This window comes from Dipteris shenzhenensis, chromosome 18 (assembly GCF_047967505.1).
Source record: "Dipteris shenzhenensis isolate YYH24624 ecotype China chromosome 18, Dip_SZ_1.0, whole genome shotgun sequence".
Taxonomy (NCBI): domain Eukaryota; kingdom Viridiplantae; phylum Streptophyta; class Polypodiopsida; order Gleicheniales; family Dipteridaceae; genus Dipteris; species Dipteris shenzhenensis.
Window position 1 is genome coordinate 37,018,161 of NC_141613.1, and position 21,699 is coordinate 37,039,859.

Consider the following 21,699-nt stretch of genomic DNA (forward strand, 5'->3'; position numbering starts at 1 on the left):
TAACGGATGGGTAGCAATGGCATACAGTAGGGAACTAAGAGGGCAACCCTGTCTCACTGAGCGAGTCATAGTCCAGGTTCTTGACAACCCACCACCAAGCAAGCACTGTGCCGTGGCGTGAGAATAAAGCCAGTAAATGATGTGGACAAGTCGAGAGCCAAATCCCAATTTTTGCATAGTTTGAGAGATGAAATCCCAATGGACAGTATCAAAAGCTTTCGCAATGTCTACTTGCAGAATGAGAACATCTTGTTTAGAATATTTGGCATACTCAATCGCAAGCAAGGCATTGGAGATATTGTCAGTGATCTGCCTTCTGGGGACAAACCCATACTGCCTAGGATGAAGTCCTGCTTGCAAGAGGAAGCGAACCCTGAGGACAATCATTTTAGCAATGAGTTTGTAAATGACAGGCATGAGGGATATAGGCCGCCAATCAGCCATCGTCTCACACAACCTTTTTTTGGGAATCAATTTTACTAGGCCATGTTTCCAGGATGGAGGAAGAGATTGTTCTGCCCAAGCATGATTGATCATTAGAAGGAGAGTATTCTTGAGATCACCCCAAAATGCACGGAAGAATTCAACAGTCAGTCCATCCCAACCAGGGGAGCTGCTTTTGCGTAGATGACTCAAAGCATCTTCCAGTTCACTAAGCATAAAAGGCTGTTCCAATGCATGGGCCTGTTCCCGAGATACTATGGGCTGAACATGCATAAGAAATTGAGACCTGGCTGCATTTACTTGCATCAAATGATCAGGTTGAGAGGAAAGGAGCTGCTGAAAGTGACTAGAACATTGCAATTCCAAGTCTGATTTGGAAGTGGTCCAGGTGCCATCAGCCTTCTTGATCCTGCAAATATCCTCCTTTCGCCTATCCGCATGGAGACTTTTAAAAAAGGCTTTGGAGGAGCAGCCCTTATCCAAAAGGGGTGTCATACGAGCTCGGATTTGCCACTTCTTTAATTTGCGAAGATCATTTTGATGGATGATATGAACCGCATAAGCACAAGAATCCTGTTCAGAAGAAGTAAGCTGCCTATGAGAACTGATTGCATCCATTTGCTGCTTGTGGGATTGAGCCCATTTTATCTTGAGCCGAAGGTTTTCCATGTAACTCCGTCCATAGTCTTGAATAACAGCCTGTAAACGATGAGCAAGGTTGATCCAAGCAAAATCCATATCCTCCTGAGCATGTAAGAGGAGGGGACGGACAGCCACTCTCACCATGTTCTGAAATTGTTGATGAAGCAAGTAGGCACTATTAACATGGAGCAAGCGATGACCAAAAAAAGGCATATCATCTGTCAGACGTGCTATTGATAATGTCAAGCATACTGGGAAATGATCAGATAGCAGGAGGGAGTGATCAATCCGCAATGTACATGTGAAATCAGCATACTGCTGAGCATGCAGCAAATACCATCTGTCAAGTCGAGCCCAGTAATGATTAAAAGCATTGTGATGATATGTATAACCCATATCTGTGTCCCTTGTTGAGAGCCATAGATCTTCAGCATGCAGAGATGAGAGCATATCTTCCCAATGTCGGAACTCAGTGGGGATCATGTGAGAGCGATGAGTAGTATTATCTTGGGAGGCAGGCGAATTGTTAAAGTCTCCACACAAAAAAGCATTGGAAAGCCATGGGTATTGTTTGAGGGAGTCCCACATTTGAGCTCTAGTCGCAGAAGTTTGTGAGGCATAAACAGATGCTATTTCATAGAGAGTATCCTGCCAGGTGCACCTGATCACCATCCATCGACCCTGAGGATCATTGTGGGCCACCGTGGGCTGTATATCATGTTTTACAAGCATGCAAACCCCCGAAAAGTGCATTGTACCAGCATAAAAAATATCATAACCAGCATAGTGGCCTTGCTGACCAGCCAAGAAATGTTGATTGTGTTCTTGTAAGGAGATCACATCGGGATGCATTCTATGTACATAATGCCAGAAGAGTCTCCACTTATTGGCATTGCAAAGACCCTGAACATTGTATGTAATGCAAGTGATTGAAGTAGACATAAAAGATATGTACAGTCAAACCAAAAGGCAGAATAGAATGTAAACTGTCAGGCCTCAGCCATGACATCAACATCCACCTGGGCTCCTGGATCATTAGCTCTATGATCCTCATCATTATCACATACAGGGATGCCTCTTTTTAGCACATCAACCCACAGTTGAGAAGCAAGGCTGTCAGCAGGGGAAGAGGTCTGGCCAGGGGTAGAAATTGAAGCATCCCAATGGCGAGATTGTAGTGGACGTGGTTTGAGAGCAAAAACCTTTTTGGGTTGCTGCCAGGCACCCTGGGGAGAGACATGAGATTCTGAAATTTTGCCCTTACCCTTATCCTTTTGCTTAGCTGAAACCTGAAGTACATTTTCCTTGGAAGGGACAGATTTGAGAGCCACATCACCCAGTTTGGTAGGCATTGCCTTAGACCCCGAGGGATAAGTCGGAGGGGGAGTATTTTCTGGAGCAATAGCTGTGGGAGGAAGCTGATGCAGAACTGCAGGACACTGTGAGGCTAAGTGGCCAAACTTATGGCATGTGAAACAAGCCCCTGCAAAAACTCCCCATTTCAAGTCAAAATATTTTTCACCAAGGGGAACATCCTCCACTTCGACCGCAATGGAAGGAGGGGTTGGGTGATCTGTATCCCAAAGAATACAAAAGCGATTGCGATTACCCGAAGGGCGGGGTGGGCAAACAACTTGCCCCAAAGTGGCTGCCAAACTTGGTAACTCAGCCCTCATATAGTCTGGAAAATCCACTACCTCAACCCATACGGGGCAATGATGTCGAATGAGGCTGTGGTAATCTTTGTTTGGCGACCATGGCATGACATGCACCATTTGTCTGCCATAGAAAAGGGGCGACATCTCCAAAATCTGCTGGCGATATGAGGCATCTGAAAAGTGTACCTCATAAAAACCCCTAGAAGCAAAATATACCCCTTCAACAAAGCAGCCTCCCAACAATGCCTGAACCCATTGAGCCACATCATTTGCTGAAGGAAGCTTTCCTGGGAAGAAGATAATAACTGCTTGCTGAGAGAATTTTCGAAGAGGAGCAACCAATGATGGAAGCTTCAACTTGTATTTGATGGCCGGGGGAGGTTTGGCCCACTCCTTCCGGCTGTACTGAAATTCATCTTTAAGCATATCAAAGACATAGTGAGCGTCGACCGAATCTGTAGTAGAAAAATCAACCTGTTGTCTTTTGGAGTCCCGGGTCGACTCCTTACGAGAGTAGCTTTTGAACTGATCTTCCATGAAGAGGAGCAGGGCAGGATTGAAGGAAGGGCAGAGCAAAGAAGGGCTGTACGGACGAAGAATAAGCTAGAGATGCGAGCTGTACGGAAAGAAGGAAGAAGCAGGGAGAATAAAGACTGTACGAATTTCGGAAGTGGAGAGGGGGCTGACGCAACAGGCAGGACTGTGTGTACGGAAAAGGGCAAGAGATACGACGGTGAAACAAGGAAGATAGCGTAGGGCAAGCTGACGGGACGGAGCAGCGCAGGAGGAGAGAAGAGTGGCTGTACGGCGTCCGTACGAAAGTACGGCGTCCGTACAGTTGTACGGACAGAACGCAGGAGCGAGCGGAAGAACGAGGGGAACGCGGACGTGTACGGAGAGCGCAGGTACGATCAGAGACCACGAGTCGAATTCGTTTCTCTCGCACACATGGAATCCCTCGCCGTCGTCACTTCTCCTCCTCTCCTCACACGATTGTGATCTCACACACACACACACACACCACACATACACACTTTTTTTTTTTTTTTTTGGTAAAATCCATTGTATTTATATGCTCATAAATTTACAATATGGGAAGTCTCCCACACACTAGCAAAGAACTCCGAAAGAGAGCCCAATAGAAGAACTCAAAAACAAGTAGAGAACACTTCAAGGCAAGTAGCATCCAAATCCCTTGCAGCAATACTGTCATGTAAAGACTGCTTAAGGGACATTCTGAAGAAAATATATGCCTGAGGAAACTGTTGACCCATCCTAGAGTGCAGTCTCTGTGTCCAGATGGTCCATAATACCCAAAAGCGAGTCCAATGAAAGAAAAGGAGTAATGGAGACATCTGAGATGAGCAGCATCCAAACATCCAGAAAAGTTTCCCAAATCTGATAGAAGGGAACCGAAGCCGCAGTAAATGAGAAACCTGAGTGATCAATGTGCGAGAGTGCGGGCAAAACCATAATAAGTGAGGAACTGTCTCGCGAGGATGAGAGCAACGGGGGCAGAAAGGAGAAGCAATGCGGCGAGCTGCCAATTTCACCCCAATGGAAAAGGCTCCCACTATACATCTCCAAAAGAAAAGCCTCTGTTTCAATGGCAATTTGGTTTTCCAGATTTTCATGAGACGGGATTGCCACCAAGATAAAGGCCTATCCAAATTCCAAAGAGTGTTGGCATGCTTGTCAATCCATGGCTGTGGAAGAAGAAATCTGTAAACCTTCGAGGCAGTCAGATTGTGTATCGAAAGTGTATATGCAGCAGGAGGTATGGAAGTCAAATTCCAGTCCATTAATCTGTCCTGTGCAAACAGTGGAGGAACCGGAACAAATGGCTGCATCATAATTGAAAGTGTTCTCCAAATGGATCTATGATGCAGACCCAAGGAAAATGTCCTGCAAGCTTGTGGAAATGAAAGTGTATAGCCTTGTTGATCCACAACATCACCAACAAATCTTATGCCCAATTTCATGAGATTATATGCTTTGATAGGTGCCTGTAAAGCGAGAGGCGATGCAAACACCTTGCTCCAATGGATGCTTTCCAATCGAAAGGAGTTGCCATGACGAGAGGAAGCACCTGTCCATTTTGCATATGAAAGAATTCTCTTCCAATCATGAATAAAAGCAGTAGAAACAGGGCAACCAGGAATTTTTCCCTGAAAATTAGACAAAACTGCTTCCCAGTGATCTGTAATCCAATGCCCATATGCATGGGAAGCCATGTTTCCACACATAGCTGCTAACATAATAGCCCATGGTTGGTTTTGCTGAAAAAAATCAGCAATCATAGTGCTCTTTCTTGCCAACATATGAACCTGGAGATTGAGAATATTCAGCCCCCCATGAGTCTTGGGTGAACAAATAGACAGCATAGGTAGTAGTCTCAAAGCTTTTTTAAGAGATTTACTTTTCCAAAATATCTCCATAGCTTGGGACATATAAGAAGCCAAATGCTTGAAAGACCAAGGAAGAAGAGGCAGATAAAATTGCACATATGCCATAATGATGGACTGTACTATCCGGAGTCGAACATGTAGAGGCCAAGTGGACAAATGCCAGTATTCCAGCTTCTTATTGATCTTTTGAAGCACCCATTTGTACCACACATACACACACACACACACACACACACACACACACACACATACAATCTTCTGTGTACATAATGATGCGATGCTCATGACAACCTACACACACACACACACACACCTCAGAAACACACACACACCACACACACTTTTTTTTTTTTTGGTAAAATCCATTGTATTTATATGCTCATAAATTTACAATATGGGAGGTCTCCCACACACTAGCAAAGAACTCCGAAAGAGAGCCCAATAGAAGAACTCAAAAACAAGTAGAGAACACTTCAAGGCAAGTAGCATCCAAATCCCTTGCAGCAATACTGTCATGTAAAGACTGCTTAAGGGACATTCTGAAGAAAATATATGCCTGAGGAAACTGTTGACCCATCCTAGAGTGCAGTCTCTGTGTCCAGATGGTCCATAATACCCAAAAGCGAGTCCAATGAAAGAAAAGGAGTAATGGAGACATCTGATATGAGCAGCATCCAAACATCCAGAAAAGTTTCCCAAATCTGATAGAAGGGAACCGAAGCCGCAGTAAATGAGAAACCTGAGTGATCAATGTGCGAGAGTGCGGGCAAAACCATAATAAGTGAGGAACTGTCTCGCGAGGATGAGAGCAACGGGGGCAGAAAGGAGAAGCAATGCGGCGAGCTGCCAATTTCACCCCAATGGAAAAGGCTCCCACTATACATCTCCAAAAGAAAAGCCTCTGTTTCAATGGCAATTTTGTTTTCCAGATTTTCATGAGACGGGATTGCCACCAAGATAAAGGCCTATCCAAATTCCAAAGAGTGTTGGCATGCTTGTCAATCCATGGCTGTGGAAGAAGAAATCTGTAAACCTTCGAGGCAGTCAGATTGTGTATCGAAAGTGTGTATGCAGCAGGAGGTATGGAAGTCAAATTCCAGTCCATTAATCTGTCCTGTGCAAACAGTGGAGGAACCGGAACAAATGGCTGCATCATAATTGAAAGTGTTCTCCAAATGGATCTATGATGCAGACCCAAGGAAAATGTCCTGCAAGCTTGTGGAAATGAAAGTGTATAGCCTTGTTGATCCACAACATCACCAACAAATCTTATGCCCAATTTCATGAGATTATATGCTTTGATAGGTGCCTGTAAAGCGAGAGGCGATGCAAACACCTTGCTCCAATGGATGCTTTCCAATCGAAAGGAGTTGCCATGACGAGAGGAAGCACCTGTCCATTTTGCATATGAAAGAATTCTCTTCCAATCATGAATAAAAGCAGTAGAAACAGGGCAACCAGGAATTTTTCCCTGAAAATTAGACAAAACTGCTTCCCAGTGATCTGTAATCCAATGCCCATATGCATGGGAAGCCATGTTTCCACACATAGCTGCTAACATAATAGCCCATGGTTGGTTTTGCTGAAAAAAATCAGCAATCATAGTGCTCTTTCTTGCCAACATATGAACCTGGAGATTGAGAATATTCAGCCCCCCATGAGTCTTGGGTGAACAAATAGACAGCATAGGTAGTAGTCTCAAAGCTTTTTTAAGAGATTTACTTTTCCAAAATATCTCCATAGCTTGGGACATATAAGAAGCCAAATGCTTGAAAGACCAAGGAAGAAGAGGCAGATAAAATTGCACATATGCCATAATGATGGACTGTACTATCCGGAGTCGAACATGTAGAGGCCAAGTGGACAAATGCCAGTATTCCAGCTTCTTATTGATCTTTTGAAGCACCCATTTGAGCTGTTGTTGCGGAGTAATATTCCAGCCAATGGGGTATCCGAGATGTCTGACAATAGTAAAGGAAGAGATAATGTGGCCTGGCCAAAACAGTGCATGCCAATCAGCTTCTTTCAAAGCTAGAAGTTTTGATTTCTGAAAATTGATATGCAGTCCAGCAGCTATACCAAAGTCATTCAGTGTATGCATCAAACAAGAAAGATCACTTTGAGAATTCCTTGGCATGAAGAATGAATCATCAGCATAGGCCTGTGCAAGAAAAGACTTTGCCCCTGGAATTTGCAAACCATGAAGCTGTCCTGTATCTGCCAGATAGTCCATATGCAAGAGTAACGGATGGGTAGCAATGGCATACAGTAAGGAGCTGAAAGGGCAACCCTGTCTCACTGAGCGAGTCATAGTCCAGGTTCTTGACAACCCACCACCAAGCAAGCACTGTGCAGTGGCATGAGAATAAAGCCAGTAAATGATGTGGACAAGTCGAGAGCCAAATCCCAATTTTTGCATAGTTTGAGAGATGAAATCCCAATGGACAGTATCAAAAGCTTTCGCAATGTCTACTTGCAGAATGAGAACATCTTGTTTAGAATATTTAGCATACTCAATCGCAAGCAAGGCATTGGAGATATTGTCAGTGATCTGCCTCCTGGGGACAAACCCATACTGCCTAGGATGAAGTCCTGCTTGCAAGAGGAAGCGAACCCTGAGGACAATCATTTTAGCAATGAGTTTGTAAATGACAGGCATGAGGGAAATAGGCCGCCAATCAGCCATCGTCTCACACAACCTTTTTTTGGGAATCAATTTTACAAGGCCATGTTTCCAGGATGGAGGTAGAGATTGTTCTGCCCAAGCATGATTGATCATTAGAAGGAGAGTAATCTTGAGATCACCCCAAAATGCACGGAAGAATTCAACAGTCAGTCCATCCCAACCAGGGGAGCTGCTTTTGCGTAGATGACTCAAAGCATCTTCCAGTTCACTAAGCAGAAAAGGCTGCTCTAATGTAAGGGCCTGTTCCCGAGATACTATAGGCTGAACATGCATAAGAAATTGAGACCTGACTGCATTTACTTGCATCAAATGATCAGGTGGAGAAGAAAGGAGCTGCTGAAAGTGACTAAAACATTGCAATTCCAGGTCTGATTTGGAAGTGGTCCAGGTGCCATCAGCTTTCTTGATCCTGCAAATATCCTCCTTTCGCCTATCCGCATGGAGACTTTTAAAAAAGGCTTTGGAGGAGCAGCCCTTATCCAAAAGGGGTTTCATACGAGCTCGGATTTGCCACTTCTTTAATTTGCGAAGATCATTTTGATGGATGATATGAGCCGCATAAGCACAAGAATCCTGTTCAGAAGAAGTAAGCTGCCTATGAGAACTGATTGCATCCATTTGCTGCTTAACACACACACACACACACACCAACACACACACACACACACACACACACACACAAAGGAATGGGCTAGATATGATATGATATGATTGTATAAAAGTCTGCTTGAGACCCTAAGCCATCTACGGGACTAGAACCCACTATCGAAATGATAGTAGTTCTTTACTTTCATCTTATACAATTTCCAAAAAAGTTTAAGTTTGGTATGTGCTCGATCAACATGTCGACCATGTCCAACTGTGGTCTCCCAAAATTTCCCTCAATAGCTTCACTAGTTACTCGAAAGGACTCTAGGCTGAGGGAATTGCTGCTGCACTTTTCCATGTACCTTCCCTAATATGTATGTATGCTCTACAATGAAGGAGCATGTTCTTCCATTTCTATTTCCCCTGTTGGTAGATTTTACAGATTCTTTCCTCCTGTCCACGGGGACGTGAACTTCTAATTTTTAGGACTTTACAGTGACGGACCTGGCCTCAAACTGATTAAATCTGCCATGGGCCAAGGCAAAGGATCTGAGGGTTAGAGAGGGGTAAAAATCCAATGACTTGCAAGGCAAGCCAGGGCAGCTATTCTTGGCTCAAGTGGATTGGCTAAGTCAGGGATGGTTCAGCTTTCTCTCAGATCAGAATCTCGTTTTTCTTGCTTCCCAGCTATCCACACACCTTCCGGGAGCCAGTTTGTCAGATCTGCCATCACCCAGGAGCCCTACCAGGTCCAAGAGAGGAACATCGCACTTCCCAGAGGCTGCTACAAGAATCGCAATTCATCATATCTGTTCCGGAAGATGGTTTATCAAATCGTACTTCCCAAAGGCTGCTACAGGAAATCGCAATTCACCAAAGCTGTTCCAGGAGCTGGTTTATCAAATCGCAATTCATCTGGGTGCTGCCAGGGCAAGAATTTCCAGTTTGTGCACTGATTCAAGCTGTTTTCCGCTTCCAAACAAGGAGATTCCGTGCTCTAGATGTTCACAGGGCTGTTCCAACCAATTTCGCAACCTACAGGAGCTCCCCAACCTGCCTTCATCCTCTAGGATATCCACAGCATGTAATCCCTGTCGCTTCATCCAATTGAGCTCCTCTCTGTGCCATCCTAATTTTTTTGTTGCCTTCATGGCTTTGTGCGGGAGTGTACTTGCATCCACCTTCTCTACCTTGTGAAGGTACGTTATGTATTGACACAAAGCTTCCCCTTGACGGGTATCAATCCTATCTGTGCTTGAATGATGGGTAGGTACTAGGGGGTTTGCACTCTGACCTCCACCTCTCCTACGAAAAACCATTTGTAACTTGTTTCTTTTCTTTTCCTATATTCTATGGAAAGTCCAAGTGCCTAGACTGAGCATCTACAGAGGATCACTGCTTGAACAAGCATCGTATACAGCAACTTCCTCAGTTCCCAGCTTCATAGATGTGCTTTCTTGCATTTCTTTTCAAGGCTCTATAAAGCTTTCAAACCTCCCATAACTATTCGTTCCATGCATGCATTCCACTTGTAGTTATTCTCAAACGCTTGTAAGGTATCCCCTTTGAATGTAAATGACATTTGATTGTTCCTTGTTCAGATTACCAATGACCCTTGTCTTTGTAATATTGACTTTTACCCCTGAGTGTTGACAGAATTTACCTAATGCATCAGGTGTGCTTGCATGTCATTTTTCTATTTTACAAAGAGAGCTACATCATTTGCATAGATGAGTAGGAGTAAGGCGTACCCCGCAATTTGTACCCCCTCTCCACTGTGTGCTCTCGTCCAATCTTTTAATTCATCTGTGAATAAGCCAAAGAGAGTTTGCAAGAGGAGACCCCTATGTCACTGATTATTATTATCTTCTGCGAGGCCTTGTGGTCGGACTCCAATGTCTTGTCATCAATCTTGAGGTACTTCACGATATGCCTTGCGGGTGGACCTATAATCGTGTAGTCAATCACGCTTGACTCTTGTGGGGTTTTACATATGCAGCCTCTCGTGTCCTTGAAAAAGGGAGAACAATTGCATCTTTTAAGTTTGAAGCACCCACATAGGGTGAGCAATTGTTTCCTATGAAAGTGGCTTCTACATCATCTTCTAATGTCCTCTTCCAGCCCCCTCTTTCTTCACTATCCTCTTCCATTTCTTCCATTCTCAATGGGTCTTTCCATTCTACTGTTATGATGGCCCACCTTGATCCTATTCATACATTGAAAACCCCTGCTAGGATGATTATGTGATCGTTTGAGCACCTGTCTATATCCTCTCCCAAATGCTTGATGAGGTAATCTCGTGATATGTTACCGTTGTTTTTGTAAATGGGAGATCGCAGGGATGCAAAATAGCAAACTTTTAACTGCCATGTCTATGTTTTCTTAACGTGCTGTGATTTCTAGCCACATCTTTTATTACGTTAACTCAGTTCTCCCATTCTTTGTTAATATAACATGCTATCCAAACCGAGCAGCTAGTAGCTGCATAGCAGCTCCAGCATCTGCACTAGCAAAGAAAGCATACATTGCCCGCCACATCTCCATGCAGCATATTAACACGACACATTGGAACTCCATCATCACCCCTAGGCAAAATCGGTGTGGAAGTTACACTGAAGCCCTACCCGCATGGAACCTTTGGAAGTGAAGTTGCTATCTTGTTTGCATAGATAGCTCATATCTGTCCACGATACACTCTTAAATTTGCCAACAGATCTGATGGATATACTGAAGGCGCAAAGAGGGCTCCTTGAGTTTCCACAAAGCAGCATGGGATTAGTGGCGAGCCTTCTTGGACATGTAGAGTCCAATCATGTTTCCTCAGCAAGTAAGTGGGATTCATTGGTAAGATCCCAACCTACTCATTCTTCACAAAATAGGCTTATTGGCAAACTCCATTTGCAAGAGTAGCTCACTGAACATCCATTGTCCGATGTCCTGACTTGAATTTCTACTCATAAGCACACCTCCTTCCCTGTGGTGATACAGATTATCTTCCATGCTAACCATTTCAAACAAAGGGCAGATCTCATCATGTACAGCCTTATATAAACAACTAGCATATGTTTTGTGTAATCAAAAATTTGAGTAATTCTCTCTCTCTGCTGTTAAATAGAAAACACTTCACGATTGGTATTGAAACGCAAATTTCGAGGCACGTGAAACAAGGAAGAGAGATTGATAACTCCAAAACTAGGCCCCATTTCCATTGCTCCCAAATACTGTACACCCAGTCTCCACAATAGATCTTCCTCCCTACTGTATGTCCCCCATCAAACAGAAAACTCTTCTCCACATCCACCGCCTCTCCCCTTTCACGTCTCTCCTTCTCTGTCTAGAACTCTCCCCCTTATTCACTAGAGGGTCCCCTTTTTTGTTTACACTACACCTTATCCCTCCAACAACCTAACCATTTTACCCCCCAATGGCAACATGACTACCCAACACACATTTAATAACACAACTTAGGCTCCAATGACACGATTGATGTGGAAGACGTCAATGTCCAAGAAGCCACCATGAACCCCCATCTCCCACTGAACTCCATAGCAGAGGTGGATTTACAAAAGAAAACCCGGTACAGCCTTCCACACCAATGCAAATAAAACCCACAAAAAACCCCATATGGCCAGTAACTAATTTTTCACCTAACATATTCCCCCCAACTGCCAAGTATGCAACGCACTTGTGTACTCATCAACTGTATGAAATGAAAAGGCTTCACGTCATTTTCCTGTCCTCCCAAATCAATGTAGAAGCTTGTATGCTGCACCACTTCCTTATGCATGCTATGCATTTCCTGATAGTAGCGCCCACTTGCTAAGAATAATCTGATCCATGCATCAACTATTGTCAGCTTATCATGCATCTTATCCACCTGTATGTGCTCATCACTCTACTCAGTCCCTAAAAGAGACAGCAAAAGGCCCCACAAAACCTTGCAAATGCATCATTCAGAATAGCAATCAGCTCTTCATCAACCTTTGCCTCGTCTTCTTGTTTCAAACAACCTTCTCTACTGCCAAACATCACATGTCATCCTTCTCATACTGCTTCTTCCTCTATATAGAACTTTTAAATTTGATATCCAAGGCATTGCTCATGAGTTCTCGTACTTGCTTGTTTATTTACATTACACATTAATCCTCCAACAACCTAACCATTCTAGCCCCCAAGGGAGCATGACAACACACATTTAATTACACAACTTGGGATCCGATGGCCCCATTGGTGTGGAACAAGTCACGTCTGGAAGCCCCCGCAAAACCCCCACCTCCCTTAGACTCCATAGCAAAGGCGGGTTTTCAAAAACCCCCAGTATGGCCACCCACACCAATACTACTTAAACCCACGGAATACCCCATATGACCATTAACTAATCTTTCACCAAACAATATTTGCTCATAATGATGCATGCAATTCGTTTCCGAATGTAATGCGCATTCATGTTGGTGTCATTAGACTTACTCAGTTTTAGAATATTTTTGAATAATGATGTGTACACGACAAAGAAGCTCGCTTCACCATTTATCACCCACTCCCAAAACATTGGACGTATCTGCATGGGACAAAAATATGCAATTATTAAACAGCACAGAGATTTCCAGGAAATAAAAGATTCAATGGAAACAACAGGAAGCATAACTTGGACCATCTAATTTGGCCAAATTCGAGCCTTCCCCATTATGATTAACAGATGTCTCTAGAGTCTAACGTGGAAGCCACACAAAAATGCAAACCATGCCCAAGAGAGACGAGCACAATAGCCTCCTTTTCATGAGAGAGCACATCTTTGGGCATGTGCGCACACACACAGATGAATCCAGGAACATGCCCCCACTCATCTTGTAAATTCAAAAGAACAAGTATGATTTAGTCAAAATCTTGCAAGCCGTCGACTCCATCTTGCATAGCAGTGAGTAGCCACTTTAGTATCCACATCCACTTCATCAGCACCCAACATTCATTGTAGCCATATTTGCACATGTGTGCACATATGCATAATACTAATGGGCATACATTTAAAGAAATTTTACTTCGTCTCTTATCAAGACTGGAAAAATGAAGCTAACCATCAGTATAGACACTAGCACATATCCTTTAACAACAAAATTCTGTCTCTAGAAGATCAAGATGAGGGAAGATATTTGGACCATTGGACCATTAAATTCTTGAGTACAATAGTACGCACAACTCCTGTAAAAATCACCATCACCTGCACTTTTCCTTCGGTCATTATTTGAGAAGACCTCCAGGTCATTATCTGAGATGCCCTCTATGGCAAATGTTTCTCTCTCTTCTTACCTATGCTTACAAACTGCCCAACTTTCAAAGAAAGACAGTATGCTTCTCTCAAAATCAGCCTTCATAAAACCAGAAAAGCTGACTTTGAATCTCCTACAGCACATTCCCACGGCACCCAGGAGGTTCAAAAGATAGAACTAATAATCGCTTTCTGTAAAACATTGCAATTGAGTGCCCCTCAACCACGGTGGCGAGTGTTGTACTAGCTATGGATCGGAAATGAACATAATTGTAAACTTTGCGCATTCAAGTACCTGGTCTTGATTGGTCTAGCAAAATTTTCCATGCAAAGAAGAACATCAATACTTGCAGAGAAAAAATGCCCTTTCCTCAGAGACTTCAACAAACCATTATCCAACATATGGGATATATCATGGCAAAGCTCTATTGAAAGGCATGCATCCCCATCCAAACTGGGAGCTGGATAAGGACCATAGCCAGAATTTCTTCGACTGGTTGCAACAAGTGACAAAGCTAAAACCCTTCATATTGTCACAAATTCATTGACAAAGATTAAAAAACCTCAGCACACATCCTCTTCTAAATAGATACCAGTAGATGACTGCTTCTTTCACCTTCAAGCTCCAAAGAGCCAAGCATGCCTGTTGTAGGCCTTAGGAAGAATGGAGTAGGAGAGACTTAAAAGGGAAATTGAAGAGGAGAGTGCCATGTGGCATGGGAGGAGTCATTCCCACATATGATGGGTTGTGGAGAGGCCTTGGTAACAAGTGACAAAGCTAAAACCCCTCATATTGTCAAAAACTCAATGACAAAGATCAAAAAATCTTAACACACATCCTCTTCACAATAGATACCAGTAGATGATTGCTGCTTAGACCTTGAAGCTCCAAAGAGCCAAACATGCCTGTTGTAGGCCTTAGGGAGAATGGGATAGGAGAGGCCTAAAAGGAAATTGAGGAGGAGAGTGCCATGCGGCATGGGAGGAGTATTCCCATATGATGGGTTGTGGAGAGGCCTTGAGGAAATGGATATACTTGTATTTTAAGGGGGACCTTTGCTTTGGGAACATCATCTTCAGTTGAGCCTTAGCTATTGTGTCTTTTCATTAGTTGGCATTCTTTTTTCATTCATGCATGCTTTGTAGGTTGCCTTACCCTAGGTCCTAGGACAGTTTGGCCATCCTACTAGGGAGGGCTTGACTCTTACTCCACAATGCATGCCCCCCCCGCCCGTGCGGTGGCACAGCTATCTGTCAAGAAAGTTGGATTAGAGTCTACTCGATCACGAACTGAAGACATTGCAGGATTTGTACGAGCACCAAAAGCAAACGGAGAGAAATATGCTGCTGTGATGATCGTTGCTAAACCACTAATATTGGTGCATAAAGGAAAGAGTCATAGCTCACATGCAATTGATGCAAGCTGTTCGAGCTGACTGGCTGTTCTTCCCTGTAGCAGTCTTATCTTCATGCTTGTGACCTCTTCTCTCACAGCTACACTACATGTTTTTTACATCACCACCCTAGCTGCTTCTTTTAGTACCTCCCTGAGGTCCTTTCCCTCCATGCAGTGTTCACTCCTCACAGCTTCTACCATTCTCGGCTACTCAGTCCCTTGCCTGGGATCCACTTCTTACTATCACTGTCGATTCCAGACCTTGGGGCTTGTAGTTGCAGTTCACCTCATCGCCTCTTCCTCTCTATCAGCCCGAATCCCCTCCGCTTTCCCATTCCGTCCCTCATCCTCAGCCCCCCCTCAATGTTGTCCCTCACCTTATCTATGTTTCTAGTTTCCTCCCTGTACTCGCTCTCTCTTCTCATGTGCAGTTATCTACAAGCTCACTATCCAAGAGCTCATCATCCTGCCTCCCCTTGAAACCCCTTACGAGAGAGACCCTAGCTAGAGATGCAAGTGCCGCATGAGAAGGTGCTCACCCTCGGCTATGAACCAGCCTCTCCGGCAACAAAAGTTCTCCTACTTCTTTTGTCTAGTGGCTCATGGTGGCCTTCCCACACATGGGTCGAGCCAATAAGAAGTGATGGGGCGCATCGCTGCTGTATGACAAGGGACCAGGAGATGATTGCCCACAACTTATGGAGCTGCATAGAGAATCTGGGATGTTCGCTCAGGACATTTGCACAGGTGCAGGGGGATTTGAAGAGCGTTCCCATCAGGGACTGTTGCCTGACTAATAAAGGGGCGACAAGACTTCTCTCTAGTGATGGTCTCTTCCACCTACATAGTGGATGAGAAGATAGATAAGAGCTAAGAAATTCAGGATGCTACTCCCCCTCACAGCAGCACCCTGTGTTCTCTCCAAAGGACAGTGTCTGTTAGACACACGCCAGAATTACAGCCTGGAAAATTTGTATGGCACATTGCAGCATGGTGATGGGGAGGCAGCAGTTTGTCCTATTGCCACCCTCGTCAACATCTCACTAGATATCATCTAACCTTGAACCCCGCTTGGGAGCAACATATTGTCGAGTGGCATGAGTTTTGCTGCAAGTCATGGTTTGCCGGCATAATCAAGGAATCCATGTTAGATAATATAAGTAGTTGGCACTTGCTCTCAGGTTACCATAGGCAGTGAGCTCAGACCAAGAAAAGCAGGCTGCAAGACAGCCAATGTTCTCCTTCAACACCTAACGAATAGCTGACTCTTTTTTTGTTTTCAAAGTTTTTCAAGAAGGCACTTGATTTGCTGGGTAAGGCAATAATATTATCATTTGACCCAAGTTTCTAAAGCATAAATCGTCATCTGCAAACATCCTGCAACAATTGCACTAAAAAAACCTCTAAATCTGTTATTTACATACCGTATGGGAATATGCATACTCGGCCTTTTGCGAAACTTCAGCCATGAATCTTTCATTATCACCTTCAGAAAAGAATGCCTTCGTCAGAAACATAGAGAAAATCAGGTGGGTCATTGGCAATACAAAGTTCTCCAAACATTATTACAAGTAAGATACAAAGTGGTTGGGTAATGAAACACATGTTAATCTGATTAAGATTACCTACCTTGCTCCATCACATTTATTGTAAGCAGCCTACTTGCCAAAAATAAACAATAGGAAATCTGACAGGCACCTTTACTGAGACAGATGCACAAGAGTACCTCCACTCTGACGATCTGCAAGCTGTTGCAAATGTACTGCCATGTACAAAGACTTCCATGATGTGGGAGGTGGTCCTTCCCGGGGACCCCAAGCATTATACAGCGGATAGGTGGAAGTAGAGGAAACCGGTTGTACAATATCATCCTGAAGAAGCCTCTGGCAATGTTTTTCCCAAAGGTTCACCGTATCTGCCCAGGCACAACATAATACTTGCTTGCATACTGGTTGTTTGCATGATGGAACTTAAAATGGTTGCCCGCTCAGGAACAAAGAAAAAGTCAGGTTCCCTTAACATGTACTCCACGGAAACATTAAGAAAATTATATTAGACACAAGAAGTAGGTTACCAAGGTTTAAAGCCAAAAAATCTGGACGTTCTTCTGCATCAAACAATTCCTGTGCTGAGAACTGCTCAGCAATACACCAGGCAAGATCTGGTGGCAAAGAAGATAGATCATGCACATCTGCACAGCAGCAAACCGGCATTAATAGTAGGACATAAACTAGATGGAGGAGCATATTGTTATCTTGCCCTGAAAAGAATGAAATCCTTACTTCGGAGATTTACGACATCTAGAGACACATATACATACTTTCTTTCAACAGAAAAGGAAGCAGTCAAACATACTAACTAGGATTAAATATTGAATACATTAAAATGTCACTCATATAAAAAGTGAGGAGAATTACAGCTCAAAATATTATGTCATTTACAAATATGTATATTCATATTCATATTCATATTTATAATTATATTTATACACACACACAGAGGTTTCTTTTTTGGGGAGCACAAAGCGATAATTCTATTGCCTTTCACACACTTTTTTTTTTTCAGTGAAATCCATCAGGCTTTATACTACAATGAGCAGTCCCCAGACAAGGGACTGACAATTACAAGATCAAAAATTTTCAAAATAAGATAAGAAAAGAGTATGATCTATCTGACGAGCACGCAGGAAATCAAAGAAAGATTGCCTCTATGACACCTGGAAGTTTCAAAATAAGATAAGAAAAGAGTATGATCTATCTGACGAGCACGCAGGAAATCAAAGAAAGATTGCCTCTATGACACCTGGAAGAAGGAAAACTTGGAGAAAGTGGGATCTCCAAAGACTCTATGATTACGAGACTCCAGAGTCCCCAATAACGAACCCACGTGAAAAAGAGATCAAAGCCTTACTGCTTTGGGTGGATTCCGAACAGCCAAAAAAACTGTCCAAAGGAAGCTGTAGGAAAGCGAGCCCTTACGCGTTGCTGCAGAAATTAAAGAAAGTCACGAGTCTCAGGGCATTGCCAAAAAAAATGAGCCAAAGATTCCCAAGGAGCATGACAACTGTGACAAATAGGAGGAGCAATATGTCTACGAGGTAATAGTTGACCAAATGGAATGATACCAAGCATCACCCACCACAAGAAAACTTGTTGACAAAGAGGAAGTTTGGAAGTCCAAAGTCACCTTAAGCTTTTCTGGCATCATGATGCATACACCAAATTTGATTTGCTCTATCTGAAATCCAAGGCGAAGGCATCAAAACCTTATAAAACTTAGCAACCGTGATGTAAGCCAACATTGAAGGACGAGTGAGCAAGCCCTGACAGCGTAAAACCCAATCTTCAAGACGATATTGAAGTTCAAGTCTTGGACTCGGCATGAAAGATTGAAGCATCTGCGTAAGGTACTTCCATGAAGGTTGATAATGCAGACCCAAACCATATTTTTTGACTGCATATAGCAAGGTACCACCAGGTTGAAGAACATCATCAACAGTTCAAATCCCTAATAAACTGATAAAATAAGAGCGCCGAGGCTCTTGCAAGGCCAGTGGATGAGCAAACACTTTGGACCGCTACAAATTCTCAGCCCTTGGGGGATTACCATTCACAAAATCACGACCTTTCCATTTAAGATGAAAGATAATCTCCTTCCAGTCCGAAAACATGCGGGAAACAAAGGGACAGCCCTTAACTTTGCCATCAATGTATCCAAACAGAAATCCTAACGAGAGGGTTGCCAATGGCCAAATGCATGAGTGGATAAGTATGAGAGCAAGTGACACATCATAGTGGCCCAAGGCTGATTTCCCTGCATAGATTCCAGCATCGTCCAGACCACCATGCATTTTTGGTGAACAGTAACGCCCAATAACAAGCTCAAATCCAAACAGCCAAAATCACTTGTGAAAGAAAGCACTAGGAAAACGAGCCTGAAGCCTTTGTTGTAGCTGTAACAAGAAATCATGAGCAAGGAAATGCCAAAACAAGTGAGGCATAGTAGAACAAACATCATCGACACATGGCAGGAGCAATATGATGGCAAGCCAAAAGCTGTCCAAAAGGGAGAACTCCAAGTAAAACTCTCCATTAGGAGAACTTTTGCCTAACACACACACACACACCCTCAACTCCTCTTTGGTCTCTTGTCCCCGAATATTTGTGAGAAAAAAGAGTGATGAGCATTAAAAAAGTCCCAAACTCGCATACTAAGTCAAGCCATCCATGTGATTAGATGAGTTGGAACTTACCTGCTTGTAATTGTTCCATTGTAATCATTCCTACTAGCGAAGTACAAGGCGATCATGTTCAATATTGATCTCTTTCAATGGAGGGTGCAGCAAGCAAAGGGGACCCTTGTAGTCCTTGGCAGAAATACAAAATCCCTGACTAGGGAGATAAACATATCAAAGAATCCATAGTGACCAAAAAACACGTTTCACCAAGTTGAATGGCGACAAAACATTTCTAGCCACATAGACATATACATACACATACACACATAAAAAGCAAAAAACAAAACTCACCCCCCTCCCCAAAAGAAAAGGCATCCCAATTTTTTGTAAAAGGGTCTTTCTTTTTAACATTTTGTGCCACGTTTAAATGGTTCTTGTGCACTATGTACTATAGCCTATGTATGTGAACATTTTTTTGTACGCGTATGTGTTTTTGGTTTTTTATCATGCATATGTGAGTGTATGTGTACGAGCTGCGTATATGTGTAGAGAGAGAGAGAGAGTGTGTGTAAGAAAGAAAGAAAGAAAGTTTATTAAAGTCTACTAAAGACCGATGGGTCTATGAGACTAATAGAAAAACGTGATACAATGAGCAAAAGGGTGGAGGTACTAAGCGAGTATCCTAACCCATGCTAGAAAGAAAGAAAGTTTATTAAAGTCTTCGAAAGACCGATGGTATAGACATAGTCAATGATCTCATCATACATGTCACCCTAGTCATAAAACATCCATGGCATCGACATCCCCATGGAAGATGCACTCTTATCAAGCGTCAAGGTACACCCGATGATGGACAAGATAGTGTAGGCAAGAAGCCCATGATTGATGCTTGTCTGCTATCTGGATGAGAGGTCCGTCGTGCCCTCCTGGTAGCTATCCGACACCTGACAAGTGCCACGGTAACCCCAATCGTCCGTACCCCAAGTCTAAAAATGGAAGACATGTCAGTGAGTGTGATATGTGTGTCTATCCTCTATCGGGTGTGCCGCATCTCGATCTCGGGATCCTTGCCTCTCCTACTATCTGTGGCCGTGGGCCTAACATGCTCTGATTGGAAGAACTCTGTGAACATACTCTCGGATGGACCAAGTAAGGCCCCCCGCTCCTATCTCTGTGATTTGATGAGGCACTCCCTATGTCAGACCACCTCGTGAATGAAAGCGGCCAAGCATCTCTGGGCTAGGTATGAGAGGGGTCTGGAGAGGCCCACGAATCCATCTCTGAAAAGGCAGTGGTATCGTCCACGGATCTCATAGTAGATTGGGCAACAAAAGACGAAGTGCTCCTCTGACTCCACCTCATGCCGATCACATAGGGTGCAGATACGACTCTCTCTGGGGAGGCCATCCGCTCCCCCACTCTCGATACGGAGTCGGTGCGATGACACGCAGAACTGTCCAATGGCAATCCTGAGTGAGTGTGGTAGGTGCATCTGGGTGTACCCTGGTGGGATAATGAAACCTCCTCAGAAATGTGCAGGCAGTGGTCCCGATAGAATCTGAGCTTCACAGGAAGCTATGTTTGTGCCAACCAGGTCCTGAGTGTGTGTAGCTGTAAGAGATCCTCCCAAATGATCAGGTTGAACTCGTTGCCCCAAAACGAGACAAACAAGCCATCAATGCTGTATTGAAAGGGAGACAGCATTTCTATATGGAAACCCAATCTCTCAAACCATCTGCATGTGTGTACATACCAGCATCTCTGATCGCCCTAAGCTGCCAATGCCATAGACGATGCTAATGCCAACTAAGGTAGCCTACATTGCCTTGCAGTACAGGAGCCATATGCCCGCATGCCCTACACATAAGTGATAGTCTGAAATGCCACATCTAATTGCAATAGGGAAGCCCCGAACTCAGCCTGAATGATCTAATGACGAACAAATGGCTTGCTGCGGATCATCCGTGACAACAAGAGAACCTGTAATCTCTACACTCGAGTCCACTCTGTGTCGGATAGATCTAGCTCCCAAATGTGATCGCCACAAAGGTGGTCCTTGTGAGATCCCTGTCCGTGGAATCCCTTGGACTCTGATCTTAAGAGCCTTAGTGGTCCTCTGCTACTGCTACAAAAGGGTAGCCAAAACGGTTGCTTACATAGGTTCCCGCTTCAATACATCCACCCATCTGGAAGTCTCTGCTATGGCCGACTACATGGTGGCTATTCTGGGCCTCCACTATTGCTCCTGGTGTGCCCCCTGAGGCCATGCTCAGAGAAAAAACCTCCTTCTTGAGCTCTACGATGTCCTGAATGAGCTCTTGGATGAGACTTGCCTGCTACTGAATAACAAGCGCCTGCTCGTGAGCGAAACGGGCCTGCTCCTGTGCAAATCAAGTAAGCTCCACCTCACATGCACGAATGATGTGGACCTCCATGA

The 21,699-nt window shown here is 43.8% G+C and overlaps 1 protein-coding gene across 6 annotated transcripts in view; it reads right to left on the reverse strand.

Moving 5' to 3' along the window:
- LOC147891182 (uncharacterized) overlaps window positions 1-21,699 on the reverse strand; it is a 161,213-nt gene that overhangs the window by 92,459 nt on the left and 47,055 nt on the right. For all 6 annotated transcript variants that reach the window (XM_087390081.1, XM_087390085.1, XM_087390084.1 and 3 more), the window contains 4 exons: window positions 17,160-17,276; window positions 16,812-17,000; window positions 16,510-16,571; window positions 12,894-12,984 (listed from right to left, as the gene is read on the reverse strand). In XM_087390081.1, the coding sequence (XP_087246207.1) occupies window positions 12,894-12,984; window positions 16,510-16,571; window positions 16,812-17,000; window positions 17,160-17,276 (459 nt within the window). The remainder of the gene's footprint in view (window positions 1-12,893; window positions 12,985-16,509; window positions 16,572-16,811; window positions 17,001-17,159; window positions 17,277-21,699) is intronic.